Source organism: Sceloporus undulatus, chromosome 4, assembly GCF_019175285.1.
Source record: "Sceloporus undulatus isolate JIND9_A2432 ecotype Alabama chromosome 4, SceUnd_v1.1, whole genome shotgun sequence".
NCBI classification, from domain to species: Eukaryota; Metazoa; Chordata; class Lepidosauria; order Squamata; family Phrynosomatidae; genus Sceloporus; species Sceloporus undulatus.
Genome location: NC_056525.1, coordinates 166,084,423 through 166,106,112, shown reverse-complemented (window position 1 = coordinate 166,106,112; position 21,690 = coordinate 166,084,423). Strand labels below are relative to the sequence as shown.

The 21,690-nt window shown below is 36.6% G+C and overlaps 1 protein-coding gene across 2 annotated transcripts in view; it reads right to left on the bottom strand.

Moving 5' to 3' along the window:
• The window catches only part of EXOC2 (exocyst complex component 2), a 97,932-nt gene that overhangs the window by 15,519 nt on the left and 60,723 nt on the right, over nt 1–21,690 (bottom strand). Inside the window, exons 19-24 of one of the 2 annotated variants that reach the window (XM_042462642.1) lie at nt 21,622–21,681; nt 19,994–20,055; nt 18,733–18,799; nt 18,315–18,431; nt 15,523–15,664; nt 7,283–7,404 (exon numbers count right to left, since the gene is read on the bottom strand). In XM_042462642.1, the coding sequence (XP_042318576.1) occupies nt 7,283–7,404; nt 15,523–15,664; nt 18,315–18,431; nt 18,733–18,799; nt 19,994–20,055; nt 21,622–21,681 (570 nt within the window). The remainder of the gene's footprint in view (nt 1–7,282; nt 7,405–15,522; nt 15,665–18,314; nt 18,432–18,732; nt 18,800–19,993; nt 20,056–21,621; nt 21,682–21,690) is intronic. The other variant, XM_042462641.1, reaches the window with a different exon arrangement.

The window sequence follows — 21,690 nt, the reverse complement described above, 5'->3', positions numbered from 1 at the left end:
TTTTTGTTCTCAAATCGAGGGATCTGGCTCTTGACCAAACAATTCCAAATCATTATTACCTACATGTTTACACACTATTCATAATATTTTAAAAAATATAAACATTGCTTAGGAAGGTAAAGAGAAGATATCTATATTCTTTACAAAGAGAAATAAACCTGGATAGCAGATTTTCCCTATAAGCTTTTATTAGACTTATAAATATGCAGCACATAAATGATTCCATCACAGCTGAAAAAAATGGCTGCCAGAACTGTTTTCTTAATAGACAAAAGCAGGAGCGGGTGAAGTGCAGCCTGGGCCTGCATGCAGTCCACCAGACCCAAAAGTGTCCCGTTCCCCCAGTCACTAAAGGTTCATCTGCAAGACACATAGGACTCCATAACACTATTTAAAAGTTTTATAAAAAGATTTTGTAATAATCTCTAAAAATTAGTACACTGGGCTTAGATGGGCACTCTCAAGCATTAGGGCTATGATGAAGGCTGCTCTGATATCTGACCTCTTGAATATGGGTGTTCTCAAGCATTGATTCCTTCACTGCTGTCAGAAATCTGCTAAAGGGTACAGGAAGTATAGGAGAGATGGGGCATCTTTAGCTCTCCAGTTAGAAAGTATAGAATAGTCACATATTTCCTTACTCTTCACAAGAAAGTATGTCTTGATGACAAACTGGCCCACCCCACTGGAAAAAAACCCCTATCAATTGCTACAAGGTGTTTTGTCTTAAGCGCAGGGGAGGGAGTTGCACCAAAATATATTTTCTTGCACGAAAAAACGCTGTACTTTATGAAAAAGAAAGCATAGTTTTTATACAAAATACAATATTTTCTGTACAAACTACCATATATACTTGAATATACATCGACCTCATGTATAAGTTGAGGATTGGTTTGGGGGCCAAAATTATGGATTTTAAAATGACCTGTGGATAAGTTGAGGGTAAAACCTAGGGGCATGTAAGAAAGGATTTAAAGGATGAAGGAAAGGGAAACAATACCAAAGAACTTACAAAATTTCAGCAGGCATAACTGTGTGTGCTCACACCAAAGGCTGGATGGATGGAGGTAGGGGATAGGTTTCCAGTGCTTTCAGAACAGATTATGCTCTTGCCTTTCACCAGGGTATGGTTCCTTTTTAAATAAGGGATGAAGTTCAATACTTACGTTGGCCTATGAATAAGTCAACACAGGTTTTCTGGGTCAATTTTTTATTAAAATTTCTAGACTTATATGTATGATATATACAGTACAATTTTTGGGGACAAGCAACTATTTTTTTAAAAGTCTCAAAATTTGGATAATATTGGAATATGCACACACAAAAAATACAGTACTGTACAGAGGACACTTCTGAAATATTTTTGTTCTTATTTATGAGAACAATGTGAGCAAAGATTTATACATTCCTACTTTCTAGATGTTTTGAATTGCCCTCCTTTACCATCTGTCCTGCTGGGTAAGACTGACAGTGTCTGCTGGCTAAAAGATTTGCATGAACAAAGGTTCTCCATCCCTGAAATACAGAATAAATATTCCCTCAGAGAACTTCAGAGAAAGACATGACTCACTAGAAAAGTGAGTAATACTATTTTAATGCAGCACTTTTGTATGTTTTTAATTGTACTGTTCTTTTAAATTGTAAGCCATCCTGAGTCCCAGTTTTGGCAAAAAAGTGGGTTACTACTACTACTACTGATGGTGATGCTTGGTAAAGTACAAGGCAGTAGGAAAAGAGGAAGACCATATTACAGATGGATAAACTGAGCCAAGTAAGCCATGGTGCTGAATCTGCAACAGCAGGGCTGTTGATGAATGGGTAACTTAGAGGTCTCTAATTCATGAGTTCTCCATACGTCAAAGTTGACTTGATGACAATTAACAACATCAAAACAGAGAACCCATTACTACTTTTCAAGGAAAGCTTGGAACATCATATTTACACTAATGAAGAATCAATAAATGTGTAAAAATCATAAAACAGCCTTCACGGAATAGATGTAGAAGCAAAAGACATTTGCCAAAACCCGTGTAATTTATGGAGGTACTTTAAGATTTTAATCAAATAGGTGGTTAGGACATGGAAAAGAAACACTCTCTAAAGTCTTGGGTTATCCACTGTGCTCTGAACAGCAGAAATGGATTATTGGGTGAGATGGATTCATGCCACCAGGCCAATTAAAGTTTCTCTTATAGTCTTATACTAAGCACAGAACTATTTGAACACATCTGAAGGTGTCAGAACTTTTTGCTCCAAGTATTCCAGCAAATTACCACCTCTAAATTCTAAAATATATCTAACAAAAAGCTGGAATGCCTTCAAAGAGGGGATGAACTCAACCACTCACCCAGCTCAAATATACAGAGCACAAAGTGAAGTAAATGTTGCCAAGAAAGCTGAAAAAGAAGAATATTTTCAACCCAATTTCCCTCTACATTAAACTCTCGGAGGTTTGCCCAGTCTTGATATGATGAACAATTCTGGCTATTCAATCAGGAAGTGCAACCTGGACTTCCTTTTCACAAGTGACCTATAGCCTACCCACATATCCAAGATGAAAAAACCTCAAACCACTTTTGAAAGTGAAAAAGCACTTCTTGCAAATTTGCAAAACTTAAAACACTTTTGCAGCAAAGACTATATGAATGTTGAATGCTTCAAGAGCAATGGTATTTTTTCCACACTCACAGCATGTGAGCTATGCACCAACAGTGACAGATACCAAGCTGGGGGGGGGGGAGCCAAACTAGCCCCAAATATAAATCCCTCAACACTAGGTTACATAACCAGCATCTGATCCAACCAGTGATGTGAACACTGCACATGCATGGTAGATTATTTGTGATCATTACTTCAGACTTATAGATGGTGTGTGCGCGCGCAACTCTACTGTATGTAAACAACGACTGCTTTGCTAACATTTTGAACAGGTCCCTTTTGTAATGGAGGAACACCTAGCAGAGTATGGCTGACAAGAGATCCTGGATTCTGAAAAAATGTCCCTTCCTCCCAAAAGATCAACAAGAAAAAGCCAGATTTTCTAATACACTCAGTGTTCCTCAGATTCTTGCTGTATTTTTAGCAATCACTTCTTTGAACAGCACAAAGTAACTGAAAAGTAATCACACATCATCTTTACACTGATAATTTAATATGATTTATTTCTCACTAGGACAAGGAACACTTGGCACACTGTGCTACAGATATAAGACCCTGCATTCTGGAAACAAAAGAAATGGTGGTGGTGCAACCTACCATACCTTAAAATTGGAAGCAAATCATCAAATGAAGGTCACTGGTGTACATGAATGTGTAAAACAGCCTTTGCCCACTATTTTGATTAGCATGCCATCCTATGGATTTTTTACATGCTTACCATGCTAAGAGAGCCAGCATGATGAAGTGGTTTGAGCGCTGGGCTAGAACTCTAGAGACCAAGGTCTGAATTCCGCTTGGCCATGGAAATGCACTGGGCAACTTACATTGTCTCAGTCTCAGAGGTAAGCCCCTTCTCACAAAATCGTGTCAAGAAAACCTCATGATAGGGTTGCCTTAGGGTTGCCATAAGTCAGAAACACCTGGAAGGCACACAACAGCAGAAACAACAAAACCATCCTAAAAGACTGGTTTTATTTTTGTCAATAGGTTATGTATCCAGTAATTCTGATGAACCTTCTTAAGATATCTTTTGACAACATATGTGATGTCATGGTATTTGAAGGAGCTGCTCCCATCCATATAAACTTTTGAACTGTCTCACAAAAAGGTAGAACTTTGACTTGGAAATTCCCCAGTGAGAAACAAAAAAGGTTGTCATGTGCAGAGCAGATGATACGATGGAAAAAATCCACCACCATTAATATGCCACTACTGTATAACTTGTGCATTATTACACAATAATTGCCTTTCTGGATTAGACTAAAGGGGCCCAGTTATTTCAATAACCCAGGCAGATGTCTCTGCAAAGAACAAGTGCAAACAAATCAAATGCCCTGACAAATCAAATACATTTTATTAACCTTATGGCCTTGTTCCTCAAAAACATTAATGCCACCTTGTGGATCCTCATCCTCTGTTCCACAGGTAAACATGCAGAGATCCTTGCACCTAGATGAATGTACACAGCCTGCTGTTTTGTGTGAGAAACCTGTGAATCTGCACAGTAATCCTGCACTGGCATTAGAAGAGGAATAAAGTGCTGTTTCTCTGAAAATGTTTATTACACATTCACTGCAAGAAAGAAATGACATTCAGTACTAATTCCTCTAGATAATTTGATAAATGAAAAATAGGTTTGATACTAATTAATATTCATGTTACCAACTGTAAGAACAGGAGCTGAGACACAGCATTTATTTTATTATTAATTTCATTAAATTACAACTAGAAATAAAGAGTAAGATTATGCAATTTTCTGAAGAGTCCTAAAGCAAACACAATTTCAACTGGTACATCCTCTGGAAGTGAAAGAGGAAGTACTTGGTAAAATCTGAGGGCTCTGATACTAACCTCATTGACGTCTCTGGGTAAAAACTATATTATAAATCTGCTTAAAAGGGTTTCTGGATTTCCTGGATAATGGAACACTAAACCACTTTTTAAAAAATATAGTACATTACTTTTTTGTAAACAACTATCATTTGAGTTAAAATTATAAGCTTAATAGGTTACTTTATTTGTTTGTCTTCAGGTCCCCTGACTGTAATCATATTTTTAAGAAAATAAACTTTCTAAGTGTGTGTGTGGAGGGGAATCCACAGTGGTATGAATTGTTCACCTTCATTTAAAACCTGATCTTCAGGTGAAGATATCTAATCTGAAGAGACTGCAGTAACTTAAATAGTAAGAAAAACATTTACTAGAAGTGAACTGTGATCATCTCCATGTAGAGATCTTTTTTTTAATTAGCCATTTCCTGCTTTTACTGGAAATATCCCACCACTGATCACAGAAGGATCTCAAGATGCAAAGCTTTACTTTTGCACTGATACTGTCATTGTCGTCAGAAGAAAACATGAATGTGTAGGCAAGCTCTGGAAAGTCTTTGGAGGAACTACCCACCTGTTTAATCATATTTCCTGTTTTTAACTCCTTAATTCTAAATTCCCCCTAGCTTGAGAAAAATAGGTTGAAGAAAACAGGGCTATAAATATCTCAGGCCCTATCTCCTATTCTGAGTGTTAAAATGAGAGACAGTTTCTAAAAAATACAATGATTTCACAAAAGTGTTCCAAATGCCAGGAAGATTGTTACTTGGCACGAGCGGAAACTCAAGTAAGCACCCAAGTATAAACTGTATGAAGTCTGCAGGCAGGTTGGCCAAGTACTGCCATTTGCTATTGGTGTGGTTTAATGTGATACTAGGCAAGCACACTGGGCAAAGGACAATGTTTTGATTTCCTTCTACTTTACTACTGGATATTGGAGTCAGAAGGCAATCAGGGACTTCATCTTCCTTAAAGACCTCTGCGGAAGCTGTGAAGTCCCCCTCCCATCAATCTTGAAAGTTATTTCTGAACCATTATCCAGACCAACTTTTTGACCATTCTAGTCATTATTTATTAGTTTGAGAAACTAATGTTAGCAGCTGCTATACAAAATCACTTATTCTTGCAAAGAGAATTTATTCACAAAAATATATAACAGGCACATCATAATTTAAAACTCCCTTTTCTTTTATTAAAAAAGCTCCCAGCCATCAGAACCAAAAAATTCCTTAGTGCTTTAGTATTTAAACCAATGTTTACTTTTATTAATACAAACCATATACTGGCTACAAGTTATTATTTGTTTAAACCCCATCATTTTATAAATCACCCAAAGAGGTGCTTCTTTATGATTTTAACAATTATACCACAATCTTCAATATACAAAATAGCTGATAAGTGATATGCACTTATATATCCATAATGCTATTGTTACCATAATAATAGCCTGTCATAGCCTTTGCAAGATGAAATGACAGCAATTTAACAAATGAAGAATGGGCTTACAGATATGCAACGTTTATGAATTTAGTTTGCTTGTCACTCAAACATTATGAATATTACCACAAGCACTTTTTAGAAAAATAGGAAAATGAATCCACTGAACTGAAAAAGTCTTACATTATGGAGGGGAATACCTAGAATGCTACAGAGAAACCCAATTCTCTTTGAATGCACATCTTCTTTAAACCTGGTCCTTAAAGTGCCTCTGTTATACAGAAGCTATAATAAATTGGCTGTAGGCAACACCTGACAAATACAAGGAATGCAACATACAGATTTATATAGTGATAGCCATGGGCCTGGTTTGGAGACAGCAGGTAGCATACAATCTGGCTGTTAAGATGCTTAGTGGAGTTTGCCATGATGTACAAGGCCTAAATACCTTAAAGACATCAGATCCAATCTGATATTGGAAGCTAAGAGGTTCTGTCCTGGATATTACTTGGATTGGAGACTATCAAGGAATACCTGGTGTTGTAGGCCAGTGGTGCCACTAGATTTGGTGTCACCCAGTGCAGTAACTCATGGTGTCACTCCCCCCCCCCACCCCATTTCTCGCCATACAGAATCCCTGGTAATGCTTTTTTGCACTAATATTCCTCATAAATTGTAATTCCCATATACTACTGAATGTAATGTTAATAGTTGTGACATAAACAACTAGCAAAATTAAAAATATACCTTCAAGTTACAATATCATATGCACAACCTAAAAGTATTTACATATACATAGTGAAGATTTGGTTAAAATGGGACATTTTAATTCAAAAGAATATATTTTTTAAAATTTGAAATTTCTGGGGCCTCTCCTTTCTCCTCCCACTGAGCTTCACCCCACTCCCACCATTTCTTAAAGCATTTCAAGGGAAGCAGATGAATGCCACAGCCTATTTCTGCCAAAATACAGATGTTTGAGGATCAGTGGTGTCACCCCCTCTTAAGGTGACACCGGTGCTGTCTGCATCCCCCTTGTGGTGGCTATATTTCAAAGGAACTGGCAAAACCACCTCTGAGTATTCCTTGCCTAAGAAATCGCTAGGAGATTTGTGGGGTTGCCATAAACTGATAGACTTAAAAACACACACACAAACCTGTATGTGTAATCCAATGCTGAAAATCCCACTAAGACTGCCAATTAGTGTACAAGCCAAATTCAAGGTGTTACCCTTAGTTTATAAAATTCTAAAGAATTGAGGACCAGGTTTATCTGAGAGACCGCCATCAATGGGGGAGGCCCTGGTTGCTGTTCAGTGGATTTGTGAAGTTTCTATGGACATGGTGCAAAAACTGACCTTCCTTGCTGTGTGGTGTCCATCATGTGGAATGATTGTTCCATTGAAATAAGGGCAGCTTTCAATATAGGGTGGTTCCAGCTCCAGGAGAAGATTTGTTTGCCCAGGCATTTTCCTTTTCACTAAACAAGGGTGAATCCACACTTTAGAAATGATGCAGTTTGACACCATTTTTACTGCCACAGCTCTAGCTTGCAGAATCCTGGGATTTGTAGTTTTGTAGGCACCAGCATGCTTGGGCAAATAAGGCTAAAGACAAGAGTGTCTGTGACCTTGCCTAGCTAGGTACTTTCTCTCAGGTTTCCAGTCAGACTCCTATCTCCTATAAATCTTGGCAAACCACTTGTCTAGTTATCCAATTGTTGATTTAGAAATTAATAGCAAACACTACGGTGCACTGTTTTTTAAAAGCTTCACAGCTCAAAATGACATATTGCCTTTTCTTATGTGCCTTCCCATCCAACTGGATTATATTTGCGTACTCTGCTTTAGGCATCTTTACCTTTCCACATGAGGTGAGCTTATATCAGGGTACAGGGCTATTCTGTGCACAGTGGTCTGCTGGTCTAATTGTAAATCCCATATGCACATAAAGTGTACTGTGCAATAAATGATACAAACACATGAAGGACTGTACAACCAATCTTTATAGCCATTTCATTGCAGGGAAGAAATAGAAGGACCACAGGAACCAGACAATTACTGTGCATACAATGTAAGATGCAACAGAGTTTTTGCACAATGGGATGTAAACAATGGGATGTACATATGCCCAGTGCCACTATCACATGTAGGTGCTTTATTTTCCCATGGGAGTATGAGGAATTGCAGGAACCAGTGTATTGTAATGGTTTCAGTGCTGGACTACAGCTCTGGAGAGCAAAACTCAATTCCCCACTTGGCCATGAAAACCCACTGGGTGACCTTGGGCGAGTTACACACTCTCAGCCCCAGAAAACTGCACTAACTGTATATGGTTATGATCATGAGTTAAAGTCTGTTCATGGGTGTTCAAATTTTATGTTTCCTGGAAAGAAATCCTTCTCTCATTTTGGATGAGAATTTTAATAGCATACCCACGAAAAGTAAACAATAAATTAAATGCCAAAACATAACAAGCTAAACTACTGGTCTGTAGAACTGACCTGACTTATCGTGATAAAAATCAAATCCTTTTTACAACATGTGTTAAAATGGTTTCTAGGTAGCTTCATTCTCAAATTAAGACTAGATTTTTTTTTTCTCAGACATCTTTTAAGTGCTCTTAGCATTTCATAAAATTTCAGTTTCAATTTCAAAGAACTACCACCAAAATGAACCATCATCTTATGTATCTGGAGACTGGTAAAATATAAAGCTTCTTCTTCTTTTTTAAAGTGTGAGCTGTGGCACTCAGCTCAAAATTCAACATTTGGAACTTATCTAAACTTATGAATGAAGTAAAGAACTGGAAGGCTGAAGATTTTTCACAGTTCAAAGTTAGAGGTTTAATAATTTTGAATCACTCGTAGCTACAGAACAAGTCCAGAGCTCTAATCTCATCCAAACATTAATAAAATTGTGAAGTGTTTCATTAAATTGAAATTGCTAAGCACAGTGAAGAGAAATCTTAAAATAATGAAATGTTTGCTATTACAGTGGCCTTGCTATGCTGGTTAAGGGACCATTCGATCTGCCAATTTACAACTTGGCTCCAGTCTGATTTTAACATTCAGTTCACCAGCCAAGTTTGTTTGTTTGGGCTTTTCTTTTTTTAAAAAAAATCTAAAACTTTACCCCAAAATTATGGATTGGAAAATATTATCTTGAAAACTACTAAAGACCCATGTTAGGGGAGAAAAACTGCCTCGCTCTGTTTCGTGTTACCCACCAATAAACTATGTTCATAGTGTAACTTATTGGTGAACCAGCATCTGTAAACTGAACTGTGCCTGAGAATATCATAGTGGTATTTTAATTCAAAGGTTCAAACCAAAAAGTTCATTTTGCTTCTATTGGAACGCCAAACTGGACAGTAACTTCACTGCTCATGATACAGAGCAATGGTGTGGTGCTGAGGCTGGTCACAAGGTACCATTAAACCCACAGTTATAAGCAAATGGACAAAGAATTATTTCCCCATGGTTCTGGGCATTTTGTGTCTCAGTTGATTTCATTTGTTTTGTAGCCACAGAACTGTCATCATCATAAAGTTCTGGTTTGTAAAAGGAACCTTTTTACCATTTTTGGTGGTCATGTAAATGGGCCTAAAGACATTGGAATTCAATTCATAAACAGGTAAGAACAAATCTGAATATATAAGAAAGTGCAAATACTAAAATGTATTTGTTGTGTATGGTAACAAATGAGAATATGAAGAGAAAATGTGGTATTTCATATGACCATATTTTATATTACCATGGCTGCTCAAGTGTAATATGCAAGTAGGGGAGGGGGAGAAATATATGATTATATGGAAACTGATAAACTGACACAGATGTTAAAGTGGAAATCATTAGATAAATCAGAAGCAGAATAGGACATATTGATAACTTACTTGAAAAATGAATGGGGTAATGAATTTATAATTGACTTAGATTAAGAAATAGGAATAGGTGGCTATCGAAGTTATTACAAATATATAATTTGGAGATACGTGACAAAATTTAGAAATAGCAAAAATTTACAGGATAACAGCAAAAAAGAGTCTAGGAAGTTTAGTTTGTTATTGATGTAATATTTGTTATTGATATGATGTCTTTGTTGTTTTCTAAGTTGTTAGAAAACATAAACATAAACCTACATAAAACAGAGAACATAAAACTACATACAAACATATAGTTTATGTTCCATGTTTTATGCAAATTTACATTTATGTTGTATGTGTATATTACATGTATGTGTTTTAAAGAAGATTTAAAAAATAAAGTTCTGTTTAGTATCTGTAAAGAAATCATACATTCTTAAACTTCTCACATCTATTGAGTTATGTAGGCCAATTATTTGGAAGGAATGACACATGGCCAGAATATATCACCTTTTAGTTCACTACAGCTCCTGGTTTCTGAGAAGCTTGTCTACCAATCTATTGGGATTGCCCAGTTTGTCACATTTCTCCTCATTTACAAGCAGACACTAAAACACTGGTCTTGCCATCATTCATATTAGCAGTTCTACTAGACATCTCACCTATTAAACTAAGAACACATATTAAACAGTTAATCAAATTATCAGTTCATTAATTGAATTTACTATGTCACTGAATGTTCACAGCCTGATGTGTGAAGCCTTTCTTTTATAAGCCAGTGTAACCAGCCAGCTGCCATTTGACACATCTTTTCCATACTCTCCAACATTTACCAAATGAAAACACAGACGTGTGTGACTGAGCAGTATCAGTATGTGGTCAAAAGGATATGGCCAGGCAAAAAGAGGATGAAAGTTAATGATGAGGAAGAATACACTACTATTTCAAACAGAAAATGCCTGGAATCATGTACTGACTTTAGGAAAGCCTGAAAAAAGGAAAAACCAAACCAATCAATACAATATTCTCTGCATGTGATATGGGCACACAGCATCATTAAAAACAAATCTATTACATAAAATAGTATTCTAAAATCAAAATGCTTTTATCTGACCTGCCAAAAATATCAACTTTGTCTGAGATCCACTGCATGAACTCTGTGTTCATACCCAACCCCACTGCACAATGAACCTTACAGATTAGGTCGAATGCCAGCGTCCCCATAATATAAAATCCATGTGGCCACTGTGAACCAACTGTAGCTTCTCAGCCTAACCTACTCCACATGCTTGTTTTTAGAATAAAAATGGGGTGAAGGTTGGCTGGAGAAAAATGATGTGCAGTTCTTAGAAGATGAACGGAAGATAATTAGTTAAGAATTTTGGGAAAACATCGATTGTCATAAAGAAATACAGGTATTTTAATGACCGTTGAAAATGTCTCTGATAACAATCCTGCACACATTGACCTAGTATATATAAAAAGAAAGGGAGTAAACAGAACATTACTCTGCAGAAAAAAGCTCTCTCAAATTAAGTAGACAGTAAGATCCCAGTTTTTGACCTCCATACAATACAGTTTCTTTCCTGTGGCATTGTGTAGCCCTGGCACATATGGAGGATTAGAAAATCAAAGTGAGTGGAAGAAAAGAAAATCAGCAAAAATCCATAAAATCCATAAAAACAAACTGTAAAATATAAGGTTTATGCAAATCTCAAAAACTGACAAAAATCTGAACTGAAGGGAGAAGAAAAAAAATTCACACCAATAATAGTTTTCTGCAATACTGATGCTATTTTAGAAAAAATTAGAGGTGAAAGGGAATCTGTATGCTTATGATAAAGAAAAAGAGATTGAGAGCAACTGGTACACAGTTCTGGGAGTGCTTTAATTTCCTCGAGGAAAACCTCTCTCAACTGGCAGGATTCTACCCTTTCCCTGCTTATTACAAGGTGTGTTTATTCATTTTGTTTACATCAAGAAACAATCTGGAGTCACACAGCACATTGACACAAGGGGATGCTCCAGCAGTTTGCTTTTGCCTGAGACCACAGGGAAAGGCATGACGATACTCCTTCCTATCTTTTTCCCAATACTGAGATGTGTGCAAGCTAATTTTGCACTTTGAACTCAGTTTGCACTAAATGAAGTGAGATGAAGAGGGAAAGTGGAAGGAACAACTGGGACATCTTAAAAACAGTTGAGAACATGGGATGGCAGAGCATTAACCAGGGCTATCCCTGTCAAACTGGAACAGTTGCAGCATATGCTTCTCCACTGCAGCAATGAAAGAGATGGAGCAACAGGCCTCACTTTATCAGCTTAATGCACTGAGCAGCTGTCATTTGCTTCTTCCTTTCCAGAACTGTTTCCATTCAAGCTAATAATTACAAGAATAAGAGTTTTACAAACCAATGCCTGTGTGTGCTTGTTTTCCTCTTACTACTCCACCCATGTTTCTTTCTGGAGAACGTGCACAAGTTTTTAAACCTCTGCAATGCTTTTAGTGGATATAGACACTTGATAAATGCTAATTATGGTACCTCTGCACAGATCATTCCGTTACCACAGGAATGTATTCGTTTGGAACTCTCTACCAAAATATCCATGAAGTCTATCAATAACTCTTGCTGAACTGTATCTGCGGCAGTTCATTTCATTCCTCTCCCTTGTCTTCTATTCCTTTATTTTTATCCTATTAGTACTTTGTTACATTCCATTTTGCAGATCATTAAAAAAAAACTTTTATCAAATTGAAGTGGGAGGGGATTTGTGGTACTTTAAAAGCAAACATATTGATTGTGACGTGAGATTTCCTGGGCAGAAACTATTTGATAAACTTCATCTTGCTGCTGCTGTAACAGAGTAACATGAAAAAAAGCATCTGGAATTTATCTTGGCCTAATTCACACTCACAAATCCTATACAGTATTTTGCTTTAGAATTTTAAAAACTGCCCTTCAAAACAAAAGCAAAAATTCACAAGACATCTGAAAATAAGCAAAGACAGACAGAACTTGCACAGCTGTCTAGAAACCTAGCAATCAGAAGTAACTCACAGAAAGGAGGAGAATACACAGCTATTATGCTGAATGAATAGTAGAACTGCTCAACATCCATGATAAACATCAAAAGGCATGAGGATGACAAAACGTCTCTTTCCTATAGAAACATATTTTTATAGCATTTTATAATTTTGAAGACCAGGTACACCTCCAAATCCTCAAAGGCTATCACAGATATTGAATTTCAGAATATTATTGTTTAACACAAAGGTTTGGCCCCCTGACAAATGATATCCAAATGTTTCTGAAAGACCAAACCTACCTATCTCTGCATTATTTTTGGTTTAAAAAATAATTAACTGAGTAACCTAGTTATTAAAAAAGGGTCCACAGATGACAGACAGTCAATATTTTCTCTTACTCTGGAATATAGTAGGATTTTATTATTTGCAGTTAATATGTTTTTTAAAAAATTGAATATGTTGTTTTATTCCAAATGAAATGTGATTGTGACACAACAGCCTATGACCCATAAGAACAATGCTGATGATGACATTACCACATGATCCTATTGTACTTCAGCTCAGAGTATATGACAGAATGTGCACCATTGACCACTGAAGTCATCCTCACCGGTCAGTGAAAGACAAATGAAAGATCATTGTGAGACAATCACATGGCATGAGTGCTTCTCAGACCTTTGATACTGCAGCAAAATGACAGAAATCTTTCCTTACTTCATTTCTACATGCAAGAGGGAAAAGTATCAAAACGTTTCTTCCAGTCAGGCAACATTATAAAGTTTTTGTACATTTTTCAATTTTATTTTATTTTATTGACATTCTGGGACTTTTTGCAAAAAGGCCTTTATACCAAACCTACTGCCTTTTATGCAAAATCCAATGTATTTGGGCAAAAATGTATTTTGGTGCAGAATACATTTTGTGGGGAAAACCCACCATGAAATTTCAGGACTTTTTCTGTGAACAGCTCATGATGGCTGACCTTTATTTTTATGGGAGTGTTTCAGCCCTTCAAGACTTCCTTCCTCGGTGAGGATAGAAAAACTGTAACTATTCCTTATATCCCCACTGCAGCACTGGTTTGTTTGTTTATTTGCCTGTGGGAAGTATTGCAAGGCTGCATCTGGGAATTCTTCATTTCTCTAATTCCTACCTTGTGATAATGTCAAGACTTGGAACTGTGGGCAGCACAGAGTCATAGTATCATACAGTTGGAAAGGGCTTCATGGGCCATCAAGCTCAAATCCTTGCTCAATACAAGTTCTCCAGCTAAAGCAGCTGGCTAGCTGTCCATCCTCGTTTTGAAGAAGTCCAGAGAAGGAGATCCCACCACTTCTCTAGGCAATTGGGTCTACTGCTGAACTGTTCTTACTGTCAAGAAGTTCTTTCTAATGTTTAACTGACATCTACTGTCCTGTAACTTCAAACCATCAGACCTGGTCTTACCATCTGGGGAAGCACAGTGCAATCATGTCACCCTTCAGTCTTCTCTTCACCAAGATGAACATGCCCAGCTCCTTCAATCTTTCCTCATATATTTTGTACTCTATACTGCTTCTCATCCTTATTGCCCTGCTCTGAACATGCTCTAACTTGTCTATACCCTTCTTAAAATGAGTTGTCCAGAACTGAACACAGTACTCCAAATGAGGCCTGACTACCAGAATACAGTGGGACTCTTATTTCCCTTAACTTGGAAACGATGCTTCTATTAATTCAGGCTAAAAGAAGCATTTGTCTTTGCAGCTGTATCACACTCCTAACTCATGTTCAAAGTATGATAAAAAATAATCCCAAAGTTCTTTTCTCATGTATTAATGCTGAGCCATGTATCCCCCATCCTATACCTGTACATTTGTTTTTTGTGGCTCAAGGGTAGAATTTTGCATTTGGCTCTACTGAATTTCACGTTATTAATTTCTGCACAAATTCCTAGTTTGTCTAGGCTCTCTGTCTCTCTATCTTAACTGCATACCAACAGCAGCACAAGCAGAAACTGCCTGGTGGCTGTAGTATTCTAGCATGCAATGCTGCTCCTGCTTCATGTACTCTTGCTCCCTGCTGCCATCATGTGATAGCTGCAAGAAGTTCGAGGATACTTGTGTATGTGCCCAAATTGGGCTGAGATGAACAACATACGAACTCTAAATAATTTACAATACTATGAATTTTCATATTTCGATGTAAAACACATCTCTAACTGGTAAGGGACTGAAGATTTACCAATACCTTTGATGACCAGAAATCTTTTATTGATAACCAATATGAATTTGATACCAAAACAACAACAACAACAAACCCCCCAAAACATTTACATCAATCTCTTTGGCTGATTTGAATGTTGTTCCTACACGTTTCCCTACACAATGGCACTCTGGTCTCATATACAAATGGTCAGATTTAACAGAAGTTTTGTTAGAGCAGCAAAGTTGTATTTCATAACTATTCCTAGGTGTAGGAAATATGAACCAGTAAGACAACAAAAACTACTACTCAGGGAGATTACTACAGATAGAAGAGAACTGTAATTATTTGGGTTATTTAAAAAGAGATTTAGAAATTATGCCAGTGAAGGGAGAAGTTTTAACATTTGATCTGATGGTGAGAAACAAACTGAAAGTATAAGTTTACTGATATAAAATATTTTTATATTAATAAATCTTATTTGCCTGCAGTACAGTTGTTAGAAGTTTTAAAACTACCTACCTGTTGGAGCAAGACAGTCTTTCCAATCAAAATAACCTGCATAAATGCCCGGTTCCAATGAGCCCACTATAGGGTCAGCTTTTAGTTCAATGTACATTTCAAATAGCCGTTGATCCAATTCTTTCAATGAATCCATGCTCACCTAAAAGAAAAGGGGAAAATATGAGAGATGTTAATAATACCAACAGAAGCACCTACAGTACTTTAGTTTAGCAAATATGCAAGCATTTAACAACTTCAGAAATTAAAACACTAGGTTCTATAAGAAAACATTTAGAAAACAAAGTAGATTGTTTTCAATATTGTTTTTACTTTAATAGGAAAATGACAGAATCTGAAAAGTTAAGCCTATGGCATATTTTGCTAAGGGATCAACAGTTAAACAAACAAAATTGCCTCTAACTAATGTGAGGAAAACAATCCATGTGGTGTGTGGATTGTGCCTCTGCATTACTCAGAAAATGAGCCTAAGTCATCTGCCTGGGTTTTTGCCTCCACCACACAGTGGCAAGGTGGCAACAGAATCAGAAGCTCCCACTTCTGTTTCAAATAAATTGCATTTTAGACATTTGTGTTAATGCTAACTGTGGTTAATGTTAACTATGACAAGTGGAGATAAGTAGGCTTGTTTCCATTAAGTGTAGTTAACATTTAATCACACTGTGTTCAGGTTCAGACAAGACAAGCTGTGCATACTGAGAAATGGAAATGAAAGCTATCAAATGCCTCCTCACAAATACATTATGAGAAAGAAGAACAGCAGTCTAAGTAACCAGTATGGTTGAGGGCAGAGTACTGTATATACTCAACTACAAGTCGACCACATGTATAAGTCAAGGGCATGGTTTGGAGCCAATATTACAGATTTTGATAAGATCCATGGATAAGTCAAAGGTTAAACCTAGGGGCTTCTAACAAAGGATGACGCAAAGGAAAACAATGTCAAAGAACTTACAAAATTCCAGCAGGCATAACTGTGTTCACACTAAAGGCTGGATGGATGAGAGAATAGAGGGGAGTCTGTGCTTCCAGGAAAGATGCTCTTGCCCTTTACCAGGGAATGGTTTCTCTCTCCCCCCCCCCACAGAATTAAAATACAACACTTACATTGACCCATGGATAAGTCAACTCAGGCCTTTGGGGTCAATTATTAGACTACATTTTAGAAATTATACATGAGTATGTACAGAAAGTTCATTTTTACAATGGTATATAATAGTTTAGCATAAATAAAGAAGGCCATTCTCCTCATTCATTTCTACCAGAAAGACCTGTCTGCTAAAACACACTAATAAAAATTTCAGGCTCTATGTCATATTTTTGGTCACCCATGAACATAAACTTGCTAAGTTTATTAATTGCAGATGCAGAAATTAGGTGATGGACAACAGAGGGGGTGAAACAGACCACCCAAAAAGGGCAGATTGGGGCCGTGTTCGCACCATTCGCACCAGGGCCATGGCAACCACGTGGGGACAGTCCCAATCTGACCCCTGCCATGGTCCCAAATGTTCCATGGCAAGGGACAGAAAAGATTCGCTCCTTCCTGGACCAGGTTTGGCCCTTAGGTAGCCTGGGCACAGCTTCAACGTGGGTTGTATGCGTACATCATCTAAACGCTACACCCCCAAGTTGTGCAGAAGCTGGCTTAAAATGCCCATCTATTTCAGGCCTAAGCAATCTTTTATTAGAGAGGTCCTCAACGTTGCTAAGAGAGAAACATGTCATAGGTTCACAAGGTATAAAGTCACCAAAGATGTTCCTGTCATAAAGACACTGGAGATGACTGTCAAAACCAAAACCAACATGTACAAGATAAAATATGGTAAGCTAAATCTTATTTACATGCATTATAATTAAAGATGCTCAGCAATACATTTGCTTTGCTCCACCCCCCACCCCTCGATAATGCACACATTCCTAGAAAGTGACTACTTTTAAGAACAATATTTTAAGAAGCTGTAATATTTCTGATTAAAAAAATTATAACCATCTATTTACAAACATTCAGGACGATAAGATTTCCATTTCCACCCACTTTTGACATTTCTATTATTAGACAAGAAGAACTCAGAACAAAACCATAAATCTAATTTAAAAACAGTGGTTGCCTGTAAACATTCTTTTTCATGCTAAAATGTTTTAAATTATCTCTAAGTACTGCATTAAAACTATGTATCACTAAAATTAAAAATGTTACTGAGAACTGGAGGATCTTTTGAAAGTTTCAATATTATGGACAATTTGAGAAAAATAAAGAGGAAGAGAAATATCATTCTCAAAACACATAGAATCATTCACATAACCTAGCTGGCCGCAGGATCAATGTAAACAAAATGTACTGTATATACTCATGTATAAGTCTAGAAATGTTACTTTAAAAATTGACTCAAAAAACCTGGATTGACTTATCCACAGGTCAATGTAAGTACTGTATTTTAATCTTTGTAAAAAACAAAAGAAAACATGCCTTGGTGAAAGGTGAGAGCTTAATCTCTTCTCGGAGCACCTAAAAGAAGCATCAACCCTCTCTACTATCTCATCCATCCAGCCTTTAGGGTGAGCACTAACAGTTACGCTACTGTACAATATAGTTAATTCTGGAATTATTAGTCTCAAATGTGAAATCAAATTTAGTACTTTAAATAATCTATACTAGATACTAAACTACTAAATACTAAAATACTGTCAGTGTATTTTTCCGTAAACATTTCTTACAAATACAGCCTAATCTAACTAATTATTCTGAACAGTTATTGAGAATTCAGATCCAATTTAGATCTAAGACTTACTTGAGTTATTTTTTCAACTCCTTGGAAGCCGTGTTTTTCAAAGTGCTCAACTAAGTTTAGAAAAGTATGACGTTCCAGGTAACAGCAGTTACTAAGCACAACCAAAAGCCTCCGTTCCTAAATGAAGGAAGAATTCAGCAGAAGAATATTATATTAATGGTACAAGAAGGATGAAAGGCAAATAACTGTGCTAACAAGAGAGCAATTGGAATTGTTTTTAAAAAGAGCCTACAAATTACTGATCTGGCAGAACTATTGAAAAGAGGAATAGTACATGCATTATGTATATAGTTTAAAGATGTTGTGTAATACCAAATATAAAGGTAATGTAATGGTACTGTTCCTAGTAATACTAAGTATAAGAACGCTTGGCTATTCTCCTTTATCTGCTTTTCAAGAACAGGTTTACCATACTCACTAAAGACAAACTGGAGTCCTCATGCATGCTTCCAAATAAATCTGAAGATGAAACATCAGCTGAAAGACTAAGAGATTTGGAAAGAAGTTACTGTAGTTTGAGCATGGCTGTTATGATTTTATAAGCATTCAACATGTACATACATCATAAAGTTAAATTGGTTTAAGGTCACTGAAAGTGACATAGTTTCCACTGAAGAAAATTAGGTTAACTGTGGCTGCAGCCGCACTGCAGAAATAATCCAGTCTAACACCACCTTAACTGCCATGCGTTCATATTGTAGAATCCTGTAGTTTGTTGTGGCACCAGTGCTTCCTGACAGAGAAGGTAGTCTCACAAAACTACAAATCTCAGAATTTCATGGCATTGAGCCATGGTAGTTAAAATGGTGTCAAATCATATTATTTCTGCAGAGTGGATGCAGCCTGGGATTCTTCAAATGGTCATCTGTACAGTCATACATGTAAGTGATGTGTGCTTGCATAGAAGAAGGCTCAGAACCTTCTCAAGTTGAACGATGGAAGTTTTTGTTGGATACCTACTACCAGCCCTCTAGTAATGCAAGGGGCTGTGTCATGAACCTTGAGTGCAGTATTTTCCACAAATTTCACTTTCTCAGAAGGTAGATGAACTCAGGGCCCTCTCTGTGGGCAAACACGCTGTCACCCCAGGACAGAGTTTGCCAGAGTTTTGTTACTAGAAAGCCACAGGGATCTGGCACTTTGCAATAAATAAGTGGGTTTGGGGTAGCAGTTTGGGCACTCAGTCTCTATAACATTTGCCATCACTGAATTACTAGGCCTTTTCTCCACATATGACAGGCCTTCTAGGGCTTTACAGAGATCACAAAGAATAATCTGGAAGCTGAAATGTGAGAGGTTTTTAAAATAATCTGTCAGGTTTCCTAGTCTCCATCGTAGAAGTACAGACCCCAGAGGAGAGGCAATTCAGCTATGGTACATATATGCACTTAGTCTTCTTTTTAGCCTTTAGAGTACCACTGAAATATCCATGAGATCTCTGAAGTTACTGGTTCATCACCAAAGTGGACAATTTTTTGATATCTCAAAGTTGTTTGTCCAGAAACAGGAAAATATTTGTGTGTCCATGCGTTTGTGTTTCAAAAGTAGAAAACTGGAACCAGAATCAGCAATAAAACAAGCTAAAAGTATTGCTGAACAGCTATTCTTTATTGCTGATGTTCAGACTGACAGGTTAAAGACAATAAAGGTAAAGATTATCACCATATTATTTTACTTACTGTGTAGTATCTACATCACTATCAGACTTTGTACTCAACTGTTCCAGGCAATCAATGAATACCTTTGAAATAAAGAAAAAATATTTTTATTTATCATTATAAAAAGGGGTACTTTAAAGCCACATTTTTCTTTACAACTCTCAACCTTCACAGTATATTTTCCCTTTACTCAAAGAACACAGTTTTTAACTTAACATTAGGTTAAACATTAAAGTCATTAACATTTATATTGTATCTATTTTTAATTACGTATCTCAAGATGTTAAATTGAACAAGATATGTATTTTAATTTTAATTTCACTTCTCCACACAAGAACTGAGAGTGTGTTAACAGAATGGAAATAAATAAATGCTGATAGTGAATTCATACAAAGCATATATGTATACCGATGGCCCAATTATTTTATATTATAGTCTGGTTTATTGCTGAAGGCAGGGTATATCTGTTCTGAAGGGAACATGTATTTCTCCACTCTTAGATTCCTTTACTCTTTTCATCTTGTTGTGTGTCCCAAGTAATTTCTGACTTATGGCAACCTTGATCTCCAGAATCATAGTACAATGCTCCAATCATTATGCCATGCTGGCTCTCTCTCCCCTTTTCATCTTGCCAGTATATATACATTTTTTTCCTTTTAATATTTTATCTGCTCTGAAGTTTATTAGAAGATCTGATGATGAATACACACCAAACACTTGGTGAAAAAGATCTATACTGGTGGGGAAAGATGACTAAATTGAAAAAAAAAATGTAGCTGAAACAACAATTAACAGGGCGGAAATATATAATTTACGAACGTATACTTATGCTTGGATACCAAGCACAGGACAGTTGGGGTTCCTATGTTCAGTGTATGATTCTGGTCATTTGCAGCTAGGGCCTATACAGAAGCATTGCAAGATTCAGCTGAACATAAGGAGGCTAAGTGCAAGTCTCAATATGAACCAAAGGGAATTCAGCCTAATTCAGACTGGAGCTTTTTTATTTAAAAGGAGGACATTTTAAACTTCATTTCCTATCCTCAAGCCCTCATCAATTCCCCACTGAATCAGACTAAATACTCATTGCATACAAGACAACCCTTTTTACAAAAAATGTATCCAGTATGTTGGCCTGCCTTTGATAATAGATCATGACATACAAATAGTGTCAACTTTGGCAGGTAAGTATTGACTGAAACAGAGAAATTGAATATTGGCTTTCCTACACTAATTGCAATTGCTTTTTTAAGAAAAATAACAAGTACTAATCTATGAAACTCCCAATACCTCAAAAATTGCATCTTCCAAGACGAAGATAATGGCATTTTTGTCTAGTTGGTTAATTAATTATTCTCGAGGTTTTCTTTGTAGTGTTCATTCTAATCTGTGTGTGGATAATATCTACTCTTTGATATGACTATTATAAACATTTTATTATTATATTGATTTTAGATTATGGGTTTATGGTTGTTTCTGTTGTTACACTGAGGACAGATTTTTGAATCCTTTTCGTTAAGTTTCTTGGAAAGGGTTTCTGTGGTTGGAAGGAATACACTAATGTAATAAACACAATATTGAACTGCGATATGCAATTGTACAGAAACAATTAACTTAGCTTCTTGTCTTAAGTCTGATGTTCGTATTACCTGCATAATGTTAATGCTCAGTTGGCACACATCTTCCTGTATTTTTGGTTGCTGAAAAACCTAAAGAAA